Below are 19,343 nucleotides of genomic sequence, written 5' to 3' on the forward strand. Positions count from 1 at the left end.
TATATATAAGTCTTAATCTTCATGTTTCAATGAAGTCTCAAGATGCTGTTGCAAAAAAGAATCAAATCAAAGTCAAGAAGATTCTTTCATGGGTTTTAGACAAGCAAGTCTCAAAGACTACAGTTTCAGACTGAAGTCTGATTTGGGTCAAGTCATTTTTAAAATCGCCCACCTCTGCTAAAAGATCAAAAAAAGCTTAACTGCACATTTGTGTCTGTGACTATAACACGGCTCATCTTTACTTCAGCCTTGCCGTCACCACCGGGCACACCAGAGGTCACAGCAGTGGGCAAGGAACACGTCATCATCGAGTGGTTGAAGCCAGAAAGTGACGGAGGCAGTGAGATCAAAACCTACTTTGTAGACAAACGTGAGAAGAATAGCACCAGGTAGGAAAGACGCATTTTCTATTCTGTAAAAACACAAATCTAATCAAGTTAAAATATTTTAAATAAAGGTAAAATATGCTGCATGTGTCCTTGGCTTACCAAGATATTTCTTTGGCTCGGCAGTTTTTGTGTAAGACTGTTAATTTGCCTACAGCATTTCTTTCCTTAAGATACTAAGGCATTACAATGTTATTGAAATTTTATCACTGGTCATAAGCAAGTTTACAGTAAAGTTAGAAGTACTATAATTCTGTCAGTAGAAATACACGAGTTTTATAATATCGTTGGGGGGTAGATGCTGTTGAGTCAATATATTTTCATCGACCCATCCATATTTAGCAGAGAAGCTCAGACTTCCCGCTCCACACTCTTCCCACCCTTTTCATTCAGCTCTTCCGGGGTGATCCCAAAATGTTCCGAGGCCAGTAGTGAAACCTCGGACCAACAATGTGTCCTGGGTCAAGCCTCCCAGTGGGAAATGCCAGAAACACCTCACCAGGACGCATACTAATCAGTCGCCTGAGCCATTCATATGACTTCTCTCAATGCAGAGGAGTAGTAGCTCAGATCGGAGTCCCTCCCAGATGACTGAGCTGAGCTTCTCACCTCATTTTGGCCCGTTGTATCTGGGAACTTGTTCTTTCGATCACAACCCACAGCTTTTAACCATAGTTGAAAGTAGGAATGTATATCGACCAGTAAATTAAGAGCTTTGCCTTTTGGTTTAGCTCCATATTCACACCAATGCATTGATATAAAGTCTGCATGACCCCAAACACTGCACCAATCCGCTTTGTCAATCTACGGTCCATTCTTCGCTCCCTCCTGAACGAGACCCCAAAACACCTCCATTCGACCTGCAGAGGACACGCCACCCTATTCTGACTGAGGACTCAATCTCAGATTCGCTTCACACTTGGCTTTGAATCACTGTCGTGAAAGTTGGAGATTACAGCTTGATGAGACCAACAGAACCACATCATCTGCAAAAAGCAGAGATGTACTGTAATTCTGAGGCCACCAATACATCCAGAAGTTATTCTCCATGGCCTTACCAAACTCCTCCCACTCCAAGGTTTTTGCCTCAGTGGCCAACAAAGCTGCATTCCACTTGGCCAGCCAGGAACCATCAGCTGCTTCAGGAGTCCCTGAATGGTTGATAGTCCTCCTTCTTCAGCTTGACACCATCCCTCACCACTGTTGTCAATCAATGGGGTTGAGGGTCGCCACCATGACAATGACCGACCACCTTATGGCACAGTTTAGGAATGGAGGCACGGAATACGGTCCAATCTGACTCAATTACCCTCACCTCCCCTGGAACCTGAGCAAAGTTCTGTTGGAGGTGGGATTTAAAACGCCTTGTAATAGTGGATTCTCCCATACGTCCCCAGCAGACCCTCACAAACTGCCAAATCGGTTCCTTGCCATCGGAGCCAACACACCACTAGGTGGTGATCAGGCGACATCTCTGCCCCTTTCTTCACCCGAATATACAAGACATGCACCCGCAAGTCCAATGTTAAAACCAGTTGATCTTCGAGCTGTGGCGAAGGGTGTCCTGATGCCAAGTGTACATTTGCACTTCTTCCCTCGTTTCCTTAAAGGGGACATATTTTAGCATACCAACTTTTTCTAGTATTTGGGATATAATATTGTCTCTACGATGCCACAGTAAATCTTCTTTTCCTTTCGGTTTGGCCCAATCAATAGGGGTCACCACAGTGTGTCATCTTTTTCCATCTAAGCCTATCTCGTGCATCTTCCTCTCTAACACCCACTGTCCTCATGTCCTCCCTCACAACATCCATCAACCTTTTCTTTGGTCTTCCTCTCGCTCTTTTGCCTGAAAGCTCCATCCTCGCCACCCTTCTACCAATATACTCACTCTCTCGCTTCTGAACATGTCCAAACTAAGTCTGCTCTCTCTAACCTTGTCTCCAAAACATCCAACTTTGGCTGTCCTTCTAATGAGCTAATTTTAATCATATCCAACCTGTTCACTCCATTTCTGCTACCTCCAGTTCTGCTTCCTGTTGTTTCTTCGGTGCCACCGTCTCTAATCCGTACATCACTGTGGGCCTCACCACTGTTTTATAAACTTTGCTCTTCATCCTAGCAGACTCTTTTGTCACATAGAACACCAGACACCTTCCGCCAACTGTTCCACCCCACTTGGACGTGTTTCTTCACTTCCTAACCACACTCACCATTGCTCTTTATTGTTGACCCCAAGTATTTGAAGTCGTCCACGCTCGCTATCTCTACTCCCTGGACCTTCACTCTTCCTCCTCCGCCCCTCTCATTCATGCACATATATCCTGTTTTACTTCGGCTAATCTTTATTCCTCTCCTTTCCAGTGCGTCCCTCCATCTTTCTAATTGTTCCTCCGCCTGCTCCCTGCTTTCACTGCAGATCACAATACCATCTGTGAACATCAAAGTCCAAGGGGATTCCAGTCTAACCTCATCTGTCAGCCTATCCATTACTACCGCAATTAGGAAGGGGCTCACCACGGATAACTGATGCAGTCCCACCTCCACCTTAAATTCTCCTGTCACACCTACGGCACATCTCACCGCTGTTCTGCTGCCCTTATATATGTCCTGTGGTATTCTATCATATTTCTCCGCCACGCCAGACTTGCGGATCCAGTACCATAGTTCCTCTCTTGGTACTCTGCCATAGGCTTTCTCTAGGTCTAGAAAGACACAATGTAGCTCCTTCTGACCTTCTCTGTACTTTCTACGAGCATCCTCAAGGCAAATAATGCATCTGTTGGTACTCTTTCTAGGCATGAAACCGTACTGTTGCTCGCAAATACTTACTTATGTCCTGAGTCTAGGCTCCACTACTCTTTCCCATAACTTCATTGTGTGGCTCATCAACTTTATTCCTCTATAGTTCCCACAGCTCTGAACATCCCCTTTGTTCTTAAAAATGGGAACTACAACACTTTTCCTCCATTCTTCAGGCATCTTTTCGCCCGCTAGTATTCTGTTGAATAAGTTGGTCAAAAACTCCACAGCCATCTCTCCAAATTGCTTCCATACCTCCACTGATATGTCATCAGGACCAACTGTCATTCCATTTTTCATTCTGTTCAGTGCCTTTCTAACTTCCCCCTTACTAATTATTGCCACTTCCTGGTCATTCACACTTGCCTCTTCTACTCTACCATCCCTCCCATTTTCTTCATTCATTAACTTCTCAATGTACTTTTTTCATCTACTTAGCGCACTACTTGCACCAGTCAACATATTTCCGTCGCTATCCTTATTCACCTTTACTTGCTGCACATCCTTCCCATCTCTATCCCTCTGTCTGGCCAACCTGTAGAGATCCTTTCCTCTTTCTTTCGTATACAACCTGGTGTACATGTTGTCATATGCCTCTCATTTAGCCTTCACCAGCTATACCTTTTCCCTACGTCGCATTCCTTCCACCTCTCCTCAGTCCTCTGCATGTCCCACTTCTTTGTTAATCTCTTTCCTTGGATGACTTCCTGTATTTTGGGGTTCCACCACCAAGTCTCCTTCTCCCCTTTCCAGCCAGAAGACACCCCAAGTACTCTCCTGCCTACCTCTCTGAATACCTTGGCAGTAATATTCCAGTCTTCTGGGAGCTTTTCCTGTCCATCAAGAGCCTGTCTCACCTCTTTCTGAAAGGGCACACAACATTCTTCCTTTCTCAACTTCCACCACCTGATTCTCTGCTCTACCTTTGCCTTCTTAATCTTCCTACCCGCTACCAGTCATTCTACACACCACCATCCAAAGCTGTCAAGCAACACTCTCCCCCACCACTACCTTAGAGTTGGTAACCTCCTTTAGATTGCATTGTCTGCACAAAATATAATCCACCTGTGTGATTCTCCCTCCACTCTTACAGGTCATTCTATGTTCCTGTCTTTTCTGGAAATGTTGTTCACCACTGCTAATTCCATCGTTTTGGCAAACTCCACCACCATCTGACCCTCAAAGTTCCTTTGCTGAATGCCGTACTTACCCATCACTTCTTCATCACCCCCATTTCCTTCTCCAACATGTCCATAGAAATCTGCACCAATCACAACTCTCTCTCTCTGGGATGCGCAGGGCTACTTCGTCTAATTCCTTCCAGAATTTCTCTTTCAACTCTAGGTCACATTCTACCTGTTGGGCATAGCCGCTAATCACATTATACATAATACCCTCAATTTCACTCGATCTCATACTCTTCACCTCCAAGACGTTCTTAGCCGCAGTAAATATGAATTAAAATTGTCTGGGCATTCCTGAGTTACAGACATTTTTCTGTTGAGACATGAAATCAGGTCATTTAAATTTCTTTCGTATATCTACATCACTAGTGAAGCTCTTCGTGTACCTCTATCCTCCCAAGCCAGCACTGTCAACACAAGCGGTAACCAATCAGAGGAAAAAGGGTGGGCTTAGCCAAATATAGACAGAGACTACAAAACACTGTCAAATAGAATTACCATCCATTTCTGGACACTCCTTTGACAAAACCAAGGTATTTTTGTTTTGTATGAAATTGACATTTTTATACTTACTCTGTTAGTCACTCAACCAAGGTATAAACAGCCAAAATATGTGACAATTAATTTTTAAAAACATTAAGTTAGCCTTATTTCATTACTTCTTGTTTCTTTTATTTCAGTTTTTGCAGTTTTACTGTGTATGTCCTCTATGTGCTCTGACACCTTCTCTCTCCTTTTGCAATTCAGGTGGACACGAGTCAATAAGACATACACCATTTATGATACACGTCTGAAGATCACGGGCCTGCTGGAAGGAAGTGAATATCAATTCCGAGTGACAGCCGTCAATGCAGCAGGAGACAGTCGGCCCAGTGATGCCTCACCATATATCCTCCTCAAAGATCCCACCTGTAAGACTTGTTCATCTAGACCAGTGGTGTTCATCCTGTTTCTTTTAAGTGATGCAGACCAAACGATCACTTTGGAGGGTCATTCTTTACACTTTATGTATTTATAGTAATATAGTGAGTCCAATGTGCTTAGCACTCATTTTTATAGTCATTAAAAAAGCAAAAAGTTCAGGACTTTTCAGGCCTTTAAATTGGTTTCCCACCAGAATATGTTTATCCCTGCATTGAGCAGTTCTGTACATTGAGAACCAAAGAGCAAGGTGTACTAAGGTAGCCTTGACATCGAGCAGAAAGTAGATTGAGTAGATTCATATTCTTTGCTACTCTAGTGTTATTATCTTTTGTTATTGAGAAGTTATGAACTGTATGGTTGGTATGTTACTATTTTACCTGTAAGTAGTTTATTTAAATATTTGTTAATGTGGAAAAGATGCATATAAAACCAAGTAGTGGTAGCTGTGTTATTTGTAGTAGTGGGGCATTTAACTACAAAACAAGGAAATGACACAGGTCGTGTCAGTTATTCATTAAAAAATATGCCAGTCTGCGCCAAACGGATGGTGGTCCACAACCTTGTAGTTAGGAAAACCCTGATCTACACTGAAGCAACTTTAAACACCATTCAAACATGCGCTTTTATCCCCTCATAGACACCCCAGGTCCTCCGTCAATGCCTCGCATCACAGACACAACGAAGCACAGCATTAGTATGATCTGGACCAGGCCTATGTATGATGGCGGCTCAGATGTCACCGGTTATGTTGTGGAGATATTGGAGGATGGTTCTGAGCAGTGGTATCGTGCCACCACCAAAACTCTCAAGACTAACGAGTACCTGGCTGGCGGCCTGGTCACCAATAAAAAATACAGATTCAGGGTGGCAGCTGTCAACAACAACGGCACTGGAGAGTTCAGCGAACCCAGCGCTGAGATAGAACCTCTGGAGAGAATTGGTAAGTTTTGCCTGGAGAGCATCATTCATAGCACAACCTGACTGTGATGGCACTGTGTCCTCTCAGAAATACCTGACCTAGAACTGGATGACGACCTGAAAAAGACTGTTTGTCTTCGTGCTGGAGGAACCTTGCGACTCTTTGTTACCGTTGGTGGACGCCCAACGCCAGTGGTGTCCTGGAGGAAAACGGGTGTGGAGCTGCAGAGTCGTGGTTTCATTGAAACCACCGACAGCTACACCCTGCTGATTGTTGAGAAGGTTGACCGGTATGACTCTGGAAAATATGTTGTGGAGGCAGAGAACCCGTCCGGCAAGAAGTCTGCGACAATCCTGGTCAAAGTCTACGGTGGGTTAATATCCGAAGAGTCCATGAATACAACATTTGAGTTTGAAAACAGGAGTCTAATTCATATTTTCCTACTCATCTCCTGCAGACACTCCCGGTCCTCCGGGATCTGTGAAAGTGAAGGACTATTCCAAGGAATCTGTCGTCATCACCTGGGACGTCCCAAGTATTGATGGCGGCGCCCATGTCAGCAACTACATTGTGGAGAAACGTGAAGCCAGTATGAAGTCTTACAAGACAGTCACCACAGAGTGTAGAAAGACATTGTTCAGGATCACTGGCCTGGAAGAGGGTGCGCACTACTTCTTTAGAGTTCTGCCAGAGAATATCTATGGTGTTGGTGAGCCTTGCGAGACAGCTGAGGTTGTGCTTGTGTGCGAAGTACCATCAGTACCTGTGAGCCTCCAGATTATCGATGTCACAAAGTCCTCTGTCACTCTGCGCTGGGAGAAACCTGTACATGATGGTGGTAGCAGGTTGACGGGCTTCATTATTGAAGCCTGCAGGGTGTCTACAGACAGGTGGACCACAGTGGCCACAGTCAAGGCCTCTATTTACCAGTACACCATCCAGTCTCTGACAGAGGATGACCAGTACTTTTTCAGGATCCGAGCCTGTAACAGCAGAGGAACCAGTGAGCCTATGGACATCGTCACACCTGTCACCATCCAGGAAATTAAAGGTAGGAGAGACTGGTATGAGATACAAACCTTAGAATTAATCATTTCACCTGATACATCCACCTCTGTGGTTGTCTCCAGTGATGCCAAAGATCGACATAACGAGCATTCCTCAGAAGATCATCCATATCCCACGTGGTAAACCTATTGACCTCAATTTGCCAATTATGGCCAAACCACCGCCCATCTGCTCCTGGTTCTTTGGTGGTGTCCAGCTGAAAGACAGCCTTGAGCGCATCAAAATCGAAAGCAATGGCAGTTACACCCATCTCATGATCCGCGAGACCACCATTAACAACACAGGAGACTACATGTTGGAGGTCAAAAACGCCATTGGTGTGGCAACTGAAGTATTTCAAGTTGTCATTCTTGGTAAGGACACAGAATCCACAAATTGACACTGAGCTGATTAGGAATTTTCCGGTGTTTACAGTGTGAGATCATGACTGTATTCTTCGTGCTTTTTTTAGACAAACCTGGCATACCAGTCGGCCCCATAAAGATTGTGGAGGTTGACGGCTTATCGGTGACTGTTAGCTGGGACCCTCCAGAGAAGGATGGCGGTGCTAACATCAGTGGCTATGTAGTTGAACAGCGTGATGCTCACCGTCCCGGCTGGATCACCATCTCAGAATCAGTGACCCGACCTTGCTTCAAGTTTACCAGACTCTCTGAGGGAACTGAGTATGTGTTCCGTGTTGCTGCCATGAACCGCTTTGGTGTTGGTTGTTTCCTACAGTCAGAAGTGGTGGAATGCAAGAGTTCTATAAGTGAGTCCACATTTTATATTCACAACACCTTAAGGCACTGCACTAATGTTACATTCATCTGTAATTCTATGATTTTCCTCCTCATCCATTTGTGATCCTTTTATGCAGCCATTCCCGGACCTCCAAGCAGACCAGGTGTGTTTGATGTCACTTACGAGGGCATGACCTTGACCTGGCATCCACCAGAAGATAACGGTGGATCTACCATTACTGGCTATATCATTGAGCGCAAGGAGCCACGTTCTGACAGATGGCTGAGGATCAACAAGAACCCAGTGACCATGACCAGGTATCGCTCTTCTGGACTGATTGAAGGCCTGGAGTATGAATACCGCATCAGTGCCATTAACTCCAGAGGAACCAGCAAGCCTAGTGAAACCTCTGCCATCACTATTGCAATGGACCCCATAGGTACATGATGAGCTTGTTGACATACACTGACAGATGTTCTTGTGAACCAGTCAATCTGACTCGTGGTGTACTGTTGTTAAATAGCTCCACCAGGTCCTCCAGTTCACCCCAAAGTCACAGACACCACCAGAACCTCCGTGTCTCTGGCCTGGTTGCCTCCTGAAGAGGAAGGTGGTTCCATTGTGACCGGTTACCTGGTTGAGATGCAGAAGGTGGACCAGGTGGAGTGGACCTTGTGCAACACCACACCCACCAAAATGCGCGAGTACACCCTCACTCACATGCCTCAGGGTGCCGAGTACAAGTTCAGAGTCATCGCCTGCAATGCTGGTGGCACTGGTGAACCCGCAGAGATTCCTGGGGTGGTCAAAGTCCAGGAGATGCTCAGTAGGATAAATCAATTTGATTGTTTGTATTATGAATTATATGATTTGCAGTAATCTGTCTAACCAAAGCACCCCGCTGTGTCTCCCTTAGATTACCCAGAATATGAACTAGACAGAATGTATGAGGAAGGCTACGTGGTGCGGCAAGGAGGAGTGATTTGCCTGTCCGTCCGTATCAGTGGTAAACCCAATCCCACATGCAAGTGGACGAAAGATGGACGTGACATCTCCCACCGGGCCATGATCGCCACCAATGATGACGTAACTGAGCTCGTCATCAAAGAGGCTCACAAGGATGACACGGGTACTTATGACTTGGTGTTGGAGAACAAATGTGGCAGGAAAGCTGTGTACATCAAGGTAAGGTCAAATCTTGCTTGTTACAAACAAGTTCAGTTCTTTTTGAGCTCCTATGAGGATGTCCTTTGTCTTCAGGTGAAGGTCATTGGGCGTCCCGATGTCCCAGAAGGCCCACTGGAGTTTGACGATATTCAAGCCAGATCAGTTCGGGTCAGTTGGAGACCTCCATCTGACGACGGAGGCTCTGACTTACTGGGATACATTGTGGAGAGGCGAGAAGTCCCCAAGGCTGCTTGGTACACGGTGGACGCCCGGGTCACAGAGAACTCTCTGGTGGTCAAAGGCCTAAAAGAGAATGTGCAGTACCACTTCAGGGTCTCTGCTGAGAACCAGTTTGGTGTCAGCCGGTCTCTAAAATCTGAGGAGGCTGTCACAGCAAAGACCCCTCTCTGTAAGTACAGTAAATTTGTATAGGCGGTCACGTGTCCTACAAGAGCCACAGCTAGCAAGTGTTTTCAAGTTACAAGCAGTCTCTTAGTCCTTTTGATTATTGGCTTTTTGTTCCAAGCCAAAATTTACATTATGAGTGAGGTTCAGATATGCAGCTTGCTCGAGTGACATTTTAGAAAATGGAGAACTTGAGGTATTGCATGTGGCCAAGGGGAGCCAACAGTATAACACATCCACCCGCCCATTATCTGAGCCGCTTATCCTCACAAAGGTCGCAGGAATGCTGGAGCCTATTCCAGCTATATTTGTGTAGGAAGCCTGGTACACCCTGAACTGGTTGCCAGCCAATTGCAGGGCACACAGAAACAAACAAACAGTCACACTCACAATCACACCTAAGGACAATTTAGAATCTTCAATTTCTGGATGTTTTTTGGATGTGGAAGGAAACTGGAGTGTCCGGAGAAAATCCACGCGGGCACGGGAAGAACATGCAGACTTAGCACAGGCATGGCCGGGATGTGAACCCTGGTTCTCAGAACTGCTCTATAACCATTTGTCCACCTTGGGGCCCACTGTCAAACACAAATACAAATGAATGATAAATAAATACATTGTATTTAGGTGGCACGGTTGATCAGCTGGAAAGTGTTGGCCTCACAGTTCTGAGGACCCGGCTTCAATCCCAGCCTTCCCTGTGTGGAGTTTGCATGTTCTCCCCATGCCTGCATGGGTTTTCTCCGGGGACTCCTCCCACATCCCAAAAACATGCAACTTTTATTGGACACTCTAATTTGCCCAAGGTGTGATTGTGATTGCAGCAGTTTGTATCTATTTTGCCCTGCGATTGGCTGGCAACCAGTTCAGGGTGTACACTGCCTCTTGCCCATTGACAGCTGGGATAGGCTAAGGCACTGCTGCTACTCTTGTGAGGATAAGCAGCTAAGAAAATGGATGGATGCATTCTATTTTTTATACGTTATTGTTTTTATGCAATAGACTGACATTTTTCTTTATAATAAACAACAAAATATGTTGGTTTTTGGGACAGAATAATTCCTTAGTATTTAGGTCCCTTTGACTGGGGGAAATTAATTGATATCAGGGTAATTTTGTTACCAGTGGGATCACAGAACCGTTTAAGCTTATATGTCAAGGCACCGCTGTTTTACATGCAGTATTTCGATAACACCCAATCTGTTATGAGCCTTTTGTATCAATATTATTCATCTGCAGGCCCACCAGAACCCCCCATTAATCCTCCAGAGATTATGGATGTGGCCAAGTCCTCAGTGTCTCTGTCCTGGGCCCGGCCCCGGGACGACGGCGGCTCACGTGTGACAGGATACTTTGTTGAGAGAAGGGAGGTTTCTACAGAGAAGTGGGTTCGTCATAACAAGACTCACATCACGACTACCATGTACAATATCACGGGCCTCATCCCCGATGCAGAGTATATGTTCAGAATTGTGGCTCAAAATGATGTCGGACAGAGTGAACCGGGTCCTGCGTCCGAGTCCGTGGTCTGCAAAGAGCCATTCGGTGTGTAAATATTCTATGATTGTGCAATTAGTTGTGGAGAGCTAATTAATTTAACCTTTTTTGTCCTTGTGTCTATGGCATGCACCCTTATCTCTTTTTGACAGACAAACCAAGCCAACCAGGAGAGATCGACATCATATCGGTAACCAAGGATTGCATAACCATTCACTGGTTGCGGCCCGACTTTGATGGAGGCAAGGAGATCTTGGGTTACTGGATTGAGTTTAGGCAGGCTGGTGAAAGTGCCTGGAAAAAGTGCAACAAGGAGCGTTCCAAGGACCGTCAGCTCACCATGGGTGGCCTGATGGAGGCCACAGAGTACGAGTTCAGAGTCTTTGCTGAAAACGAAGCCGGACTCAGCAGGCCGAGGCGCACCCCCATGGGCATCAAGACCAAGTTGAGCGGTGAGTACCAGATATTGTGGTCATCATCTTAGTGCTGAAAACATCAGATCTGATTCTGTTGTCAAATGCACTCCTTGAAATGGACTTTTGTTTTTTGCAGTTGGTGAGGCTCCAGCTTTGAAGGAAGACATCCACGATGTCACAATCAAGCTAGGAGAATCAGGCACGCTTTCCTGCAACATCATCGGCAGACCTCTGCCTGAGATCAAGTGGTACCGCTATGGCAAAGAACTGATCCAGAGTCGCAAATACAAGATGAGCTCAGACGGCCGTAACCACTCCCTTAGCATCCTGACAGATGAGCAGGAGGATGAGGGTCTTTACACCTGCAGGGCCATCAACGAAGCCGGGGAGATCGAGACCAGTGGTAAACTGCGGCTAGAGGCAGCACCTCAGCTGCACCCTGGCTTCCCTCTAAAAGAAAAGTATTATGCTGGAGCTGGCACCAGCCTCCGCCTGCATGTGGTCTACATCGGCCGTCCCATTCCTCAGATTATGTGGTTCTATGACAAGAAGCCCCTGAACACATCCGAGAAAGTTATTATTGAGAACACAGAGAGCTACACCCACCTGGTGGTGAGGAATGTCCAGAGGAAGACCAACGCTGGCCGTTACAAGGTGCAGCTGAGCAACAAGTTTGGAACTGTCGACACTGTTTTGCGGGTTGAGATCCAAGGTGATGTTATGATTTTAAGATAGCTCAGTGATAAATTTATAATGGCAGAAAATCTATAGCTGCCTGTTTTGCTTTTTACAGATAAGCCATGTATCCCAGAGGGTCCAGTGCTGGTTGAAGCGCTGTTGAAGAGCTCTGTCATTATCAGCTGGAAGGCTCCCAAAGATGATGGTGGCTCCATGATCACCAACTACATTGTGGAGAAACGCATGGCCAAGGAGGGAGAAGTGTGGAACCTTGTGTCGTCTTCTGTCTCTGGCACCACGTGTCGTGTACCCAACCTAGTGGAGAATGCCGGATATTACTTCCGAGTTTCTGCTCAGAATCAGTATGGTGTCAGTGAGACTCTTGAGATCCCATCAGTGGTGATCATCAAGAGTGCATTCGGTGAGTCATGCATTCACAAACAAGGAAACATTTATGTTTGATCTATCTTTCATCTAATTGTGGTGCTTTTTGTTTATTCATTAGAAAAACCAGGGATACCACAACAGCCTTTCATTGTCAGCTCCTCCAAGGACTCATGTGTTGTCTGTTGGAAGCCACCAAGCAGTGACGGTGGAGCTAAAGTCTCTGCCTACTATCTGGAAAAACGTGAGAAGAAGCAGAACAAATGGATGTCAGTCACCAGTAAGAAGATTGTGGAGACCAGCTACGAGGTCACAGGCTTAATTGAGGGCTTCGAGTACGAGTTCCGTGTCAAGTGTGAAAATGTGGGTGGAGAGAGTGACTGGAGCGAAATCTCAGAGCCCATCGTGCCCAAGTCGGACCATTCTCTGCGTGCTCCTGGCTTCAGGGAGGAGATCAGGGACATGACGGTCAAATACCATGCCAATGCCACTTTTGTTACCAAGGTTCTTATCTCTGTATTCTTAAATTGATTGACAGTCATGCAGATCACTGTACTTCCTACCATTCCCATCAATGAGTTAATGTTTTTTTTCCTCCTCTGTCCAGGTGGTGGGACATCCCAAGCCTGTGGTGAAATGGTACAGAAGTGGAAAGGAGATCCAGGCCGACGGAACCAAGATTAAAGCCCAGGAATTCAAGGGCGGTTACTACCAGCTGGTCATCACTGCTGCTGATGAGACTGATGCCACTGTCTATCAAGTTAGAGCAACCAACTCTGGAGGATCCATCTCCACCACGGCAAACCTGGAAGTGGAAGGTAGACACTCAAGTTGCTGATATTTAGAGGGAGCGATCGTTTTAATGGTTATCGATTTGAGTTTGATTGATCCGATATGGTCTGTTTAATTCCAGTTCCCGCCAAGATTCACTTGCCAAAAGATCTCCAGGGCATGGGAGCAGTTCATGCGGTTCAGGGTGACCACATCACTATCAAGATCCCCATTTCTGGCAAGCCTGAACCAGCAATTACCTGGCAGAAGGGTCAGGAGATCCTCTCCAACTCTGCTTATCACCAGATTATCACCACTCGCTCTTTCACATCACTGGTCTTCCAGAAGGGGGTACAGCAAAAGGACACAGGCTACTACAGCATCACTGCAAAAAACAGGTTTGGAATGGACAAACAGACCATCGAGGTGAGCATAGCTGACATTCCTGAAGCTCCCAAAGGACTGGTGGTCAGTGACATCTCTCGTGATTCCATTACCCTAACCTGGGAGCCCCCTGCCAGTGATGGCGGAAGTGAAATCATCAGCTATATTGTGGAGAAATGCCCTACCTCAGGTGACAGGTGGATTCGTGCTGGACAGACTACCGAGTGCAAGATCACCATCCTCAATATCTTTGGCACAGCAAAATATCAGTTTCGCATTATTGCAGAGAACCAGTTTGGCATGAGTCCTCCCTCCGCACCAACAGAACCCATTACAACAAAGGTGGACAAGTCTGTGATTAGGAACTATGATGAGGAAGTAGATGAGACCAGAGATATCACGAAAGGAGAGGCACAGTCCTTCAAGATCAAGGATCTGTACTCCAAGTACACTATTTCTGAGGAACTTGCTCGTAGTCAGTTTGGAGTGGTCTACCGTTGTGTGGAGACCGCAACCAAGAAAACATTCATGGCCAAGTTCATCAAGGTCAAAGGAACTGACCGTGAACTGGTTCTCAGAGAAATTGAGGCCTTAAACATAGCAAGGCATAAGAACATTATCTACCTCCATGAATATTTTGAAAGTATGGAGGAGATCATCCTCATCTTTGAGTTTATTTCTGGATTTGACATCTTTGAGCGCCTTGGAACAAGCAACTTTGAGCTCACAGAGCGAGAGATTGTCCTCTATCTCAGACAGGTCTGCTCTGCACTCAAGTTTTTGCATAGCAACAACTTGGGCCACTTTGATATCCGCTCAGACAACATCATCTACACTACAAAGAGAAGCAATCTCGTCAAGATTATAGACATGGGTCAGGCTAGGTTGTTGGTACCAGGTGAAAACATCAGAATGCTCTTCTCAGCTCCAGAGTATTACGCCCCTGAGGTCCATCGTCATGACTTGGTCACAACAGCCACTGATATGTGGTCCGTAGGTGTTCTGGCTTACGTCCTGCTGAGTGGTCTCAATCCATTTGCTGCAGAATCCATGACACAAATGATCGAGAACATCTCTGCCTGCGAGTATGTTTTTGACGGCGAAGCATTTAGGGACATCAGTCTGGAGGCTATGGACTTTGTGGACAGACTTCTTGTCAAGGACAGGAAGCTTCGTATGACAGCGCATGAGGCATTGGAACATCCTTGGCTGAAGATGAAGATCGAGCACATCAGCAACAAAATCATTCGGACGCTGAGACACAGAAGGTACTACCACTCTGTGGTAAAGAGGACCGATACAATTGTCTCAGCAGCTCGTGTCGCCTACGGTGGCGCCTTTAGGAACCAAAGAGGATTGGCTGTGGGTAAAGTGAAGATCGGTACCGAGTACCATGGTCTACGTGCTGGCCCAGTCATGCATGCCTCTGCTGAGGAAGGTGGCCATGTTAGGTTCACTTGTAGCATTGCCAGCTTTGACCAGAGCACGCAGGTAACATGGTATTTTGGTAGCCGCCAGTTACAGTCAAGTTCCAAGTACGAGATCACATACAGCAATGGTTTTGCCAGCATATATGTGAAGGACATTGAAGAGACTGATGATGGCATCTACAGATGCAAGGTATTAAGCGATGATGGTGAAGATAGCGCATATGGCGAACTCTTTGTTGAGACAGTGAGGAGCATCAGGGAGCACTATCTATGTCGTTCCATTAAGAAACTGAGAAGGAGGGTTGACAAAACCAAAATCCTGCACAGGCCACCAGAGTTCACGCTGCCTTTATATAATCGCGCAGCCTACATTGGGGAAGATGTGCGCTTTGGCGTCACCATTACTGTGCACCCTGATCCTCATGTTACATGGTTGAAGAACGGAGAAGTAATCAAACCTGGAGACGATGACACCAAGTACACTTTCATGAGTGACAAGGGCCTCTACCAGCTGGTTATCCACAACCTTGACATGAGTGACGACGCTGAATACACTGTCAAGGCCTACAACAAATTTGGAGAAGACAGCTGTAAGGCCCTTCTCACTGTGACACCACACGCCCTGATGGAGGAAACAATGAAGCCCACATTCAAGCGTCTGCTGACTAACATTGAGTGCATAGAAGGAGACAGTGTCCGCTTTGATATCAGAGTGTCTGGAATTCCAAGTCCTTCACTGAAATGGGAAAAGGACAACCATTCTCTCCAGTTGGGTCCAAAGATAATCGCCATTCAAGAAGCTGCTGACCACCATGTTCTGTATATCAGGGAGACCCTGCTTGAGGACTCTGGTGTCTACAAAGTGACTGCAACTAACTCTGCTGGCTCAATGAGTTGCCAAGCTACCTTGAATGTGGACCGCCTCACATACACCAGAAGAGAGTACAAGAGCGAGGAAGAGAAACGCAGACACGTTCAGATGCAGATTGAAAAGACTAACAAGATGGCTCAGAAGATTGTTGCCACAGAGGAGATCATTCCTCTCAATCCAACAGCCCAAGAGGCTCTGAAATTTGCTGCAGAAATGTACAAGCCTGCCGTCAGCACCAAGAATGTCGAAGGAGAGTTTGACATTAGGGAGGTGAAATCAGAGACAAAGAAACTAGAACAGCAAAGGATTTTCATGCCATATGAGATTCCTGAACCTGTAGTTCATGACCGCCAAGCTTTGGATGAGGACAAAGTTATCAAGCAATTTGTTGCTCTCTCTGACATGAAATGGTACCGCAAATTGAAAGATCAGTATTTGGTTCCAGAGAGAATGGAGCGGTTTGTACAAAAGCGACAAAGGCGAATTCGACTGTCCAGGTGGGAGCAGTTCTACGTCATGCCGCTCCCCAGAATCACTGACCAGTATAGGCCAAGATGGCGAATTCCCAAAATGACTTTAGACGATCTGGAGATTGTCAGACCTGCCCGCCGTTCACCATCTCCAGAATCCGAGATATCATTAGGATCTAGAAGAAGATCTTTGGGTGATTTGAGTGACGAGCAGCTGTTAATGTCCACAGATGAATATCTGTCCTCCAGGACAACTGAGCAGGAGAAGATGATGCTGGAGGATGAACTGGAGCTTGGCTTCTCTGCCTCCCCTGAGATCAGTCCGGTTCGTATTGAACGACATGCAGTGCAGCGTGAAGAGAGGCTGCAGGAGGTCTGGCAGGAAGGTTTGGAGGTCACAGAGATGAAGAAAAAGCGTACTGTTTCTCAGTTAATGAGAAGGAGGCGCTCACTGTCCCCCACATACATTGAACTGATGCGTCCAGTCGCCGAGCTGATCAGACCTGCTCGGAGGAGACTGGCGGCGAAGGCAGAGACCGAGATAGTAGAAAGGAGATCCCCCACTCCAGAGAGAACTCGTCCCCGCTCTCCGAGTCCCATCAAGTCTCTTGAGAGGTCCTCGCGTTCCTCTTCACGGTTTGAAAGGTCTGCCCGCTTTGACATCATGTCCCGCTACGAAGCCAGGAAGGCAGCTCTGAAGTCTGAGAGGACATACCAGGTGGTTAGTCAGTCACCGTTCAGCCTGGATCATGGGCCCCGTGTGACTGTCAGGATGCGCTCTCACCGCGTACCACTCGGTCAGGACACCAAATTCACCCTGAACATCCAAGCCAAGCCAGAAGCCGAGGTCAAGTGGTACCACAACGGAAATGAGATCTGTGAAACCAGCAGTAAATATGTCTTTAGCAACATGAGTGGAGTTTTGACCATCACCATCTTGGACTGCCAAGAAGAGGACAGTGGCACATACCGCTGCTTCTGCTCCAACACCAGGGGAGAAGCCTCAGACTATGCCACCCTTGATGTAGCAGGCGGTACCTACACCACGTTTTCTTCTCGGCGCAAAGACGAGGAAGTTCCTAAAACATTTGTTCCTGAAATGACTCGACTTGATCACTACCACTCATCCCGCTTCAAAACTGGTTATGAATCTCAGAGCCTCTTTGAAGTGGAAGAAAGCAAGACTGAGCTATCGGAGACCCATGAAGTTGTTACTCGGGAAAAATATGGGGCTTCTTCTGATAGATACTCATCGGCTGAACGCTATGGCTCATCCATCAAATATGCCTCTAAAGAATCCTTGTCATCTGCCTCCTCGTACTCTTCTGAAAAGGTAGCTTTTTCTGAAAAGCATACCACAGCTGAGACTAGGTCAAAATACGCTGCTGCAGCTGAACAGCTTTCTGTTCAAAAAGTGAAACCCTGTGTTGCAGCCAGATTACTCACCAAGCCCCAGTCTTTGACCGTTGCCGAGGGCGAGAAAGCCTTGTTCATTTGTGATATTGATGGAGAGCCTGCACCTTCTGTGATGTGGGTGCAGGAGGGGAGAATCATTATCTCCTCCCATCGTGTTCAAGTCAAGACCTCACAGTACAAGTCCACCCTGGAGATCTCATCTGTCACATCATCTGACGAGGGCAGTTATGCAGTCGTTGTAGAGAACTCTGCGGGCCGGCAGGAGGCTCAGTTCACCCTGACCATCCGCAGACATGTTCCGAAAGAGGTGAAGGGCATCATGTCTCCAGAACCAAGTACCACTGACACTAGTGTAAAGTCTCCAGCACCTACTATAAAGTCCCCTGAACCTATTGTGAAGTCGCCAGGACCTGGTGTCAAGTCCTATGAACCTAGGGTGAAGTCAGCAGCACCTGGTGTCAGGTCCCCTGTGCCTTTGGTTAAATCACCAGCACCAAGTGAGAAGTCACCAGAACCCAGCGTCAAGTCCCCTGAACCTGTTATGAAGTCACCAGAAGCCAGCGTCAAGTCCCCTGAGCCCTTCGTTACATCGACAACACCGAGAGTAAAGTCACCAGTACCAGGTGTCAAGTCACCAACTTCAGATGTGAAGACACCAGCTTCTGGTAACAAGTCCCCTGAACCTCAGGACATTAAGTCTCCCAGGCATATAAAATCTCCCGAACCAGGACCCAAGTCACCAACATCAATAAAGTCACCTGAAGCTGAGAAACCTAAGACACACCAAGGCATAAAATCACCTGAACCATCAGGAATTAAAACACCTAAAGACATCAAGTCCCCAGAACCTTCTGCTATCAAAACACCAAGGGGCATCAAATCTCCAGAACCATCTGGCATCAAGGCACCAATGTCTGTTAAGTCCCCTGAGCCAGAGGAAGTTAAATCTCCACTTAGAATGAAGTCTCCGCCTCCCATGGTATCGCCCAAGAGGGTTTTGTCACCACCAACTGTCAAGTCTCCAACCCCCAAGCCACCCATAATCATGAGTCAGCTGGCGGCGATGGCATATGAAGACTGTGTGAAGATGTCTTGTGTTTGTGACAGCAGTGTCAAAGAGGTGTCTTGGTATTGCAACGGTAGAAGGCTTTCCAAGAGCAACCGGTTTGAGATGAACTACGCCGAAGGTTCCTGTAGTCTCGTTATCCACAACCTAACTGACACCGACCAAGGAGACTACACCTGCGAGATGACATCGGAGGGAGGCGTCTCAAAGTCCTCCTTTTCCTTTACTGGACAGGTGTACCAATCCATGTGCATGAAGATCACAGGTTATTGCAAAAAGCAACTTGCACTTAAAGGTGAGCAATAAGTTTAAAGTCTCTCAAGTAGGGGTGGGCAATGTGCTGAGTTTTTTGACCCAGGATAATATTTAGATAGTTGTGGGG

General features: G+C 46.6%; 1 protein-coding gene across 1 annotated transcript in view; it reads left to right on the forward strand.

Moving 5' to 3' along the window:
- The window catches only part of ttn.2 (titin, tandem duplicate 2), a 281,273-nt gene that overhangs the window by 252,959 nt on the left and 8,971 nt on the right, over window positions 1-19,343 (forward strand). The window contains exons 241-258 of the mRNA XM_061840871.1: window positions 248-389; window positions 5,120-5,283; window positions 5,934-6,236; window positions 6,303-6,584; window positions 6,673-7,266; window positions 7,346-7,636; window positions 7,735-8,034; window positions 8,143-8,445; window positions 8,530-8,832; window positions 8,923-9,191; window positions 9,267-9,582; window positions 10,818-11,123; window positions 11,228-11,527; window positions 11,628-12,203; window positions 12,285-12,590; window positions 12,675-13,057; window positions 13,161-13,371; window positions 13,467-19,256. Coding sequence (XP_061696855.1) covers window positions 248-389; window positions 5,120-5,283; window positions 5,934-6,236; window positions 6,303-6,584; window positions 6,673-7,266; window positions 7,346-7,636; window positions 7,735-8,034; window positions 8,143-8,445; window positions 8,530-8,832; window positions 8,923-9,191; window positions 9,267-9,582; window positions 10,818-11,123; window positions 11,228-11,527; window positions 11,628-12,203; window positions 12,285-12,590; window positions 12,675-13,057; window positions 13,161-13,371; window positions 13,467-19,256 — 11,139 coding nt within the window. The remainder of the gene's footprint in view (window positions 1-247; window positions 390-5,119; window positions 5,284-5,933; window positions 6,237-6,302; window positions 6,585-6,672; window positions 7,267-7,345; window positions 7,637-7,734; window positions 8,035-8,142; window positions 8,446-8,529; window positions 8,833-8,922; window positions 9,192-9,266; window positions 9,583-10,817; window positions 11,124-11,227; window positions 11,528-11,627; window positions 12,204-12,284; window positions 12,591-12,674; window positions 13,058-13,160; window positions 13,372-13,466; window positions 19,257-19,343) is intronic.

This window comes from Syngnathoides biaculeatus, chromosome 14, assembly GCF_019802595.1.
Source record: "Syngnathoides biaculeatus isolate LvHL_M chromosome 14, ASM1980259v1, whole genome shotgun sequence".
NCBI lineage: Eukaryota > Metazoa > Chordata > Actinopteri > Syngnathiformes > Syngnathidae > Syngnathoides > Syngnathoides biaculeatus.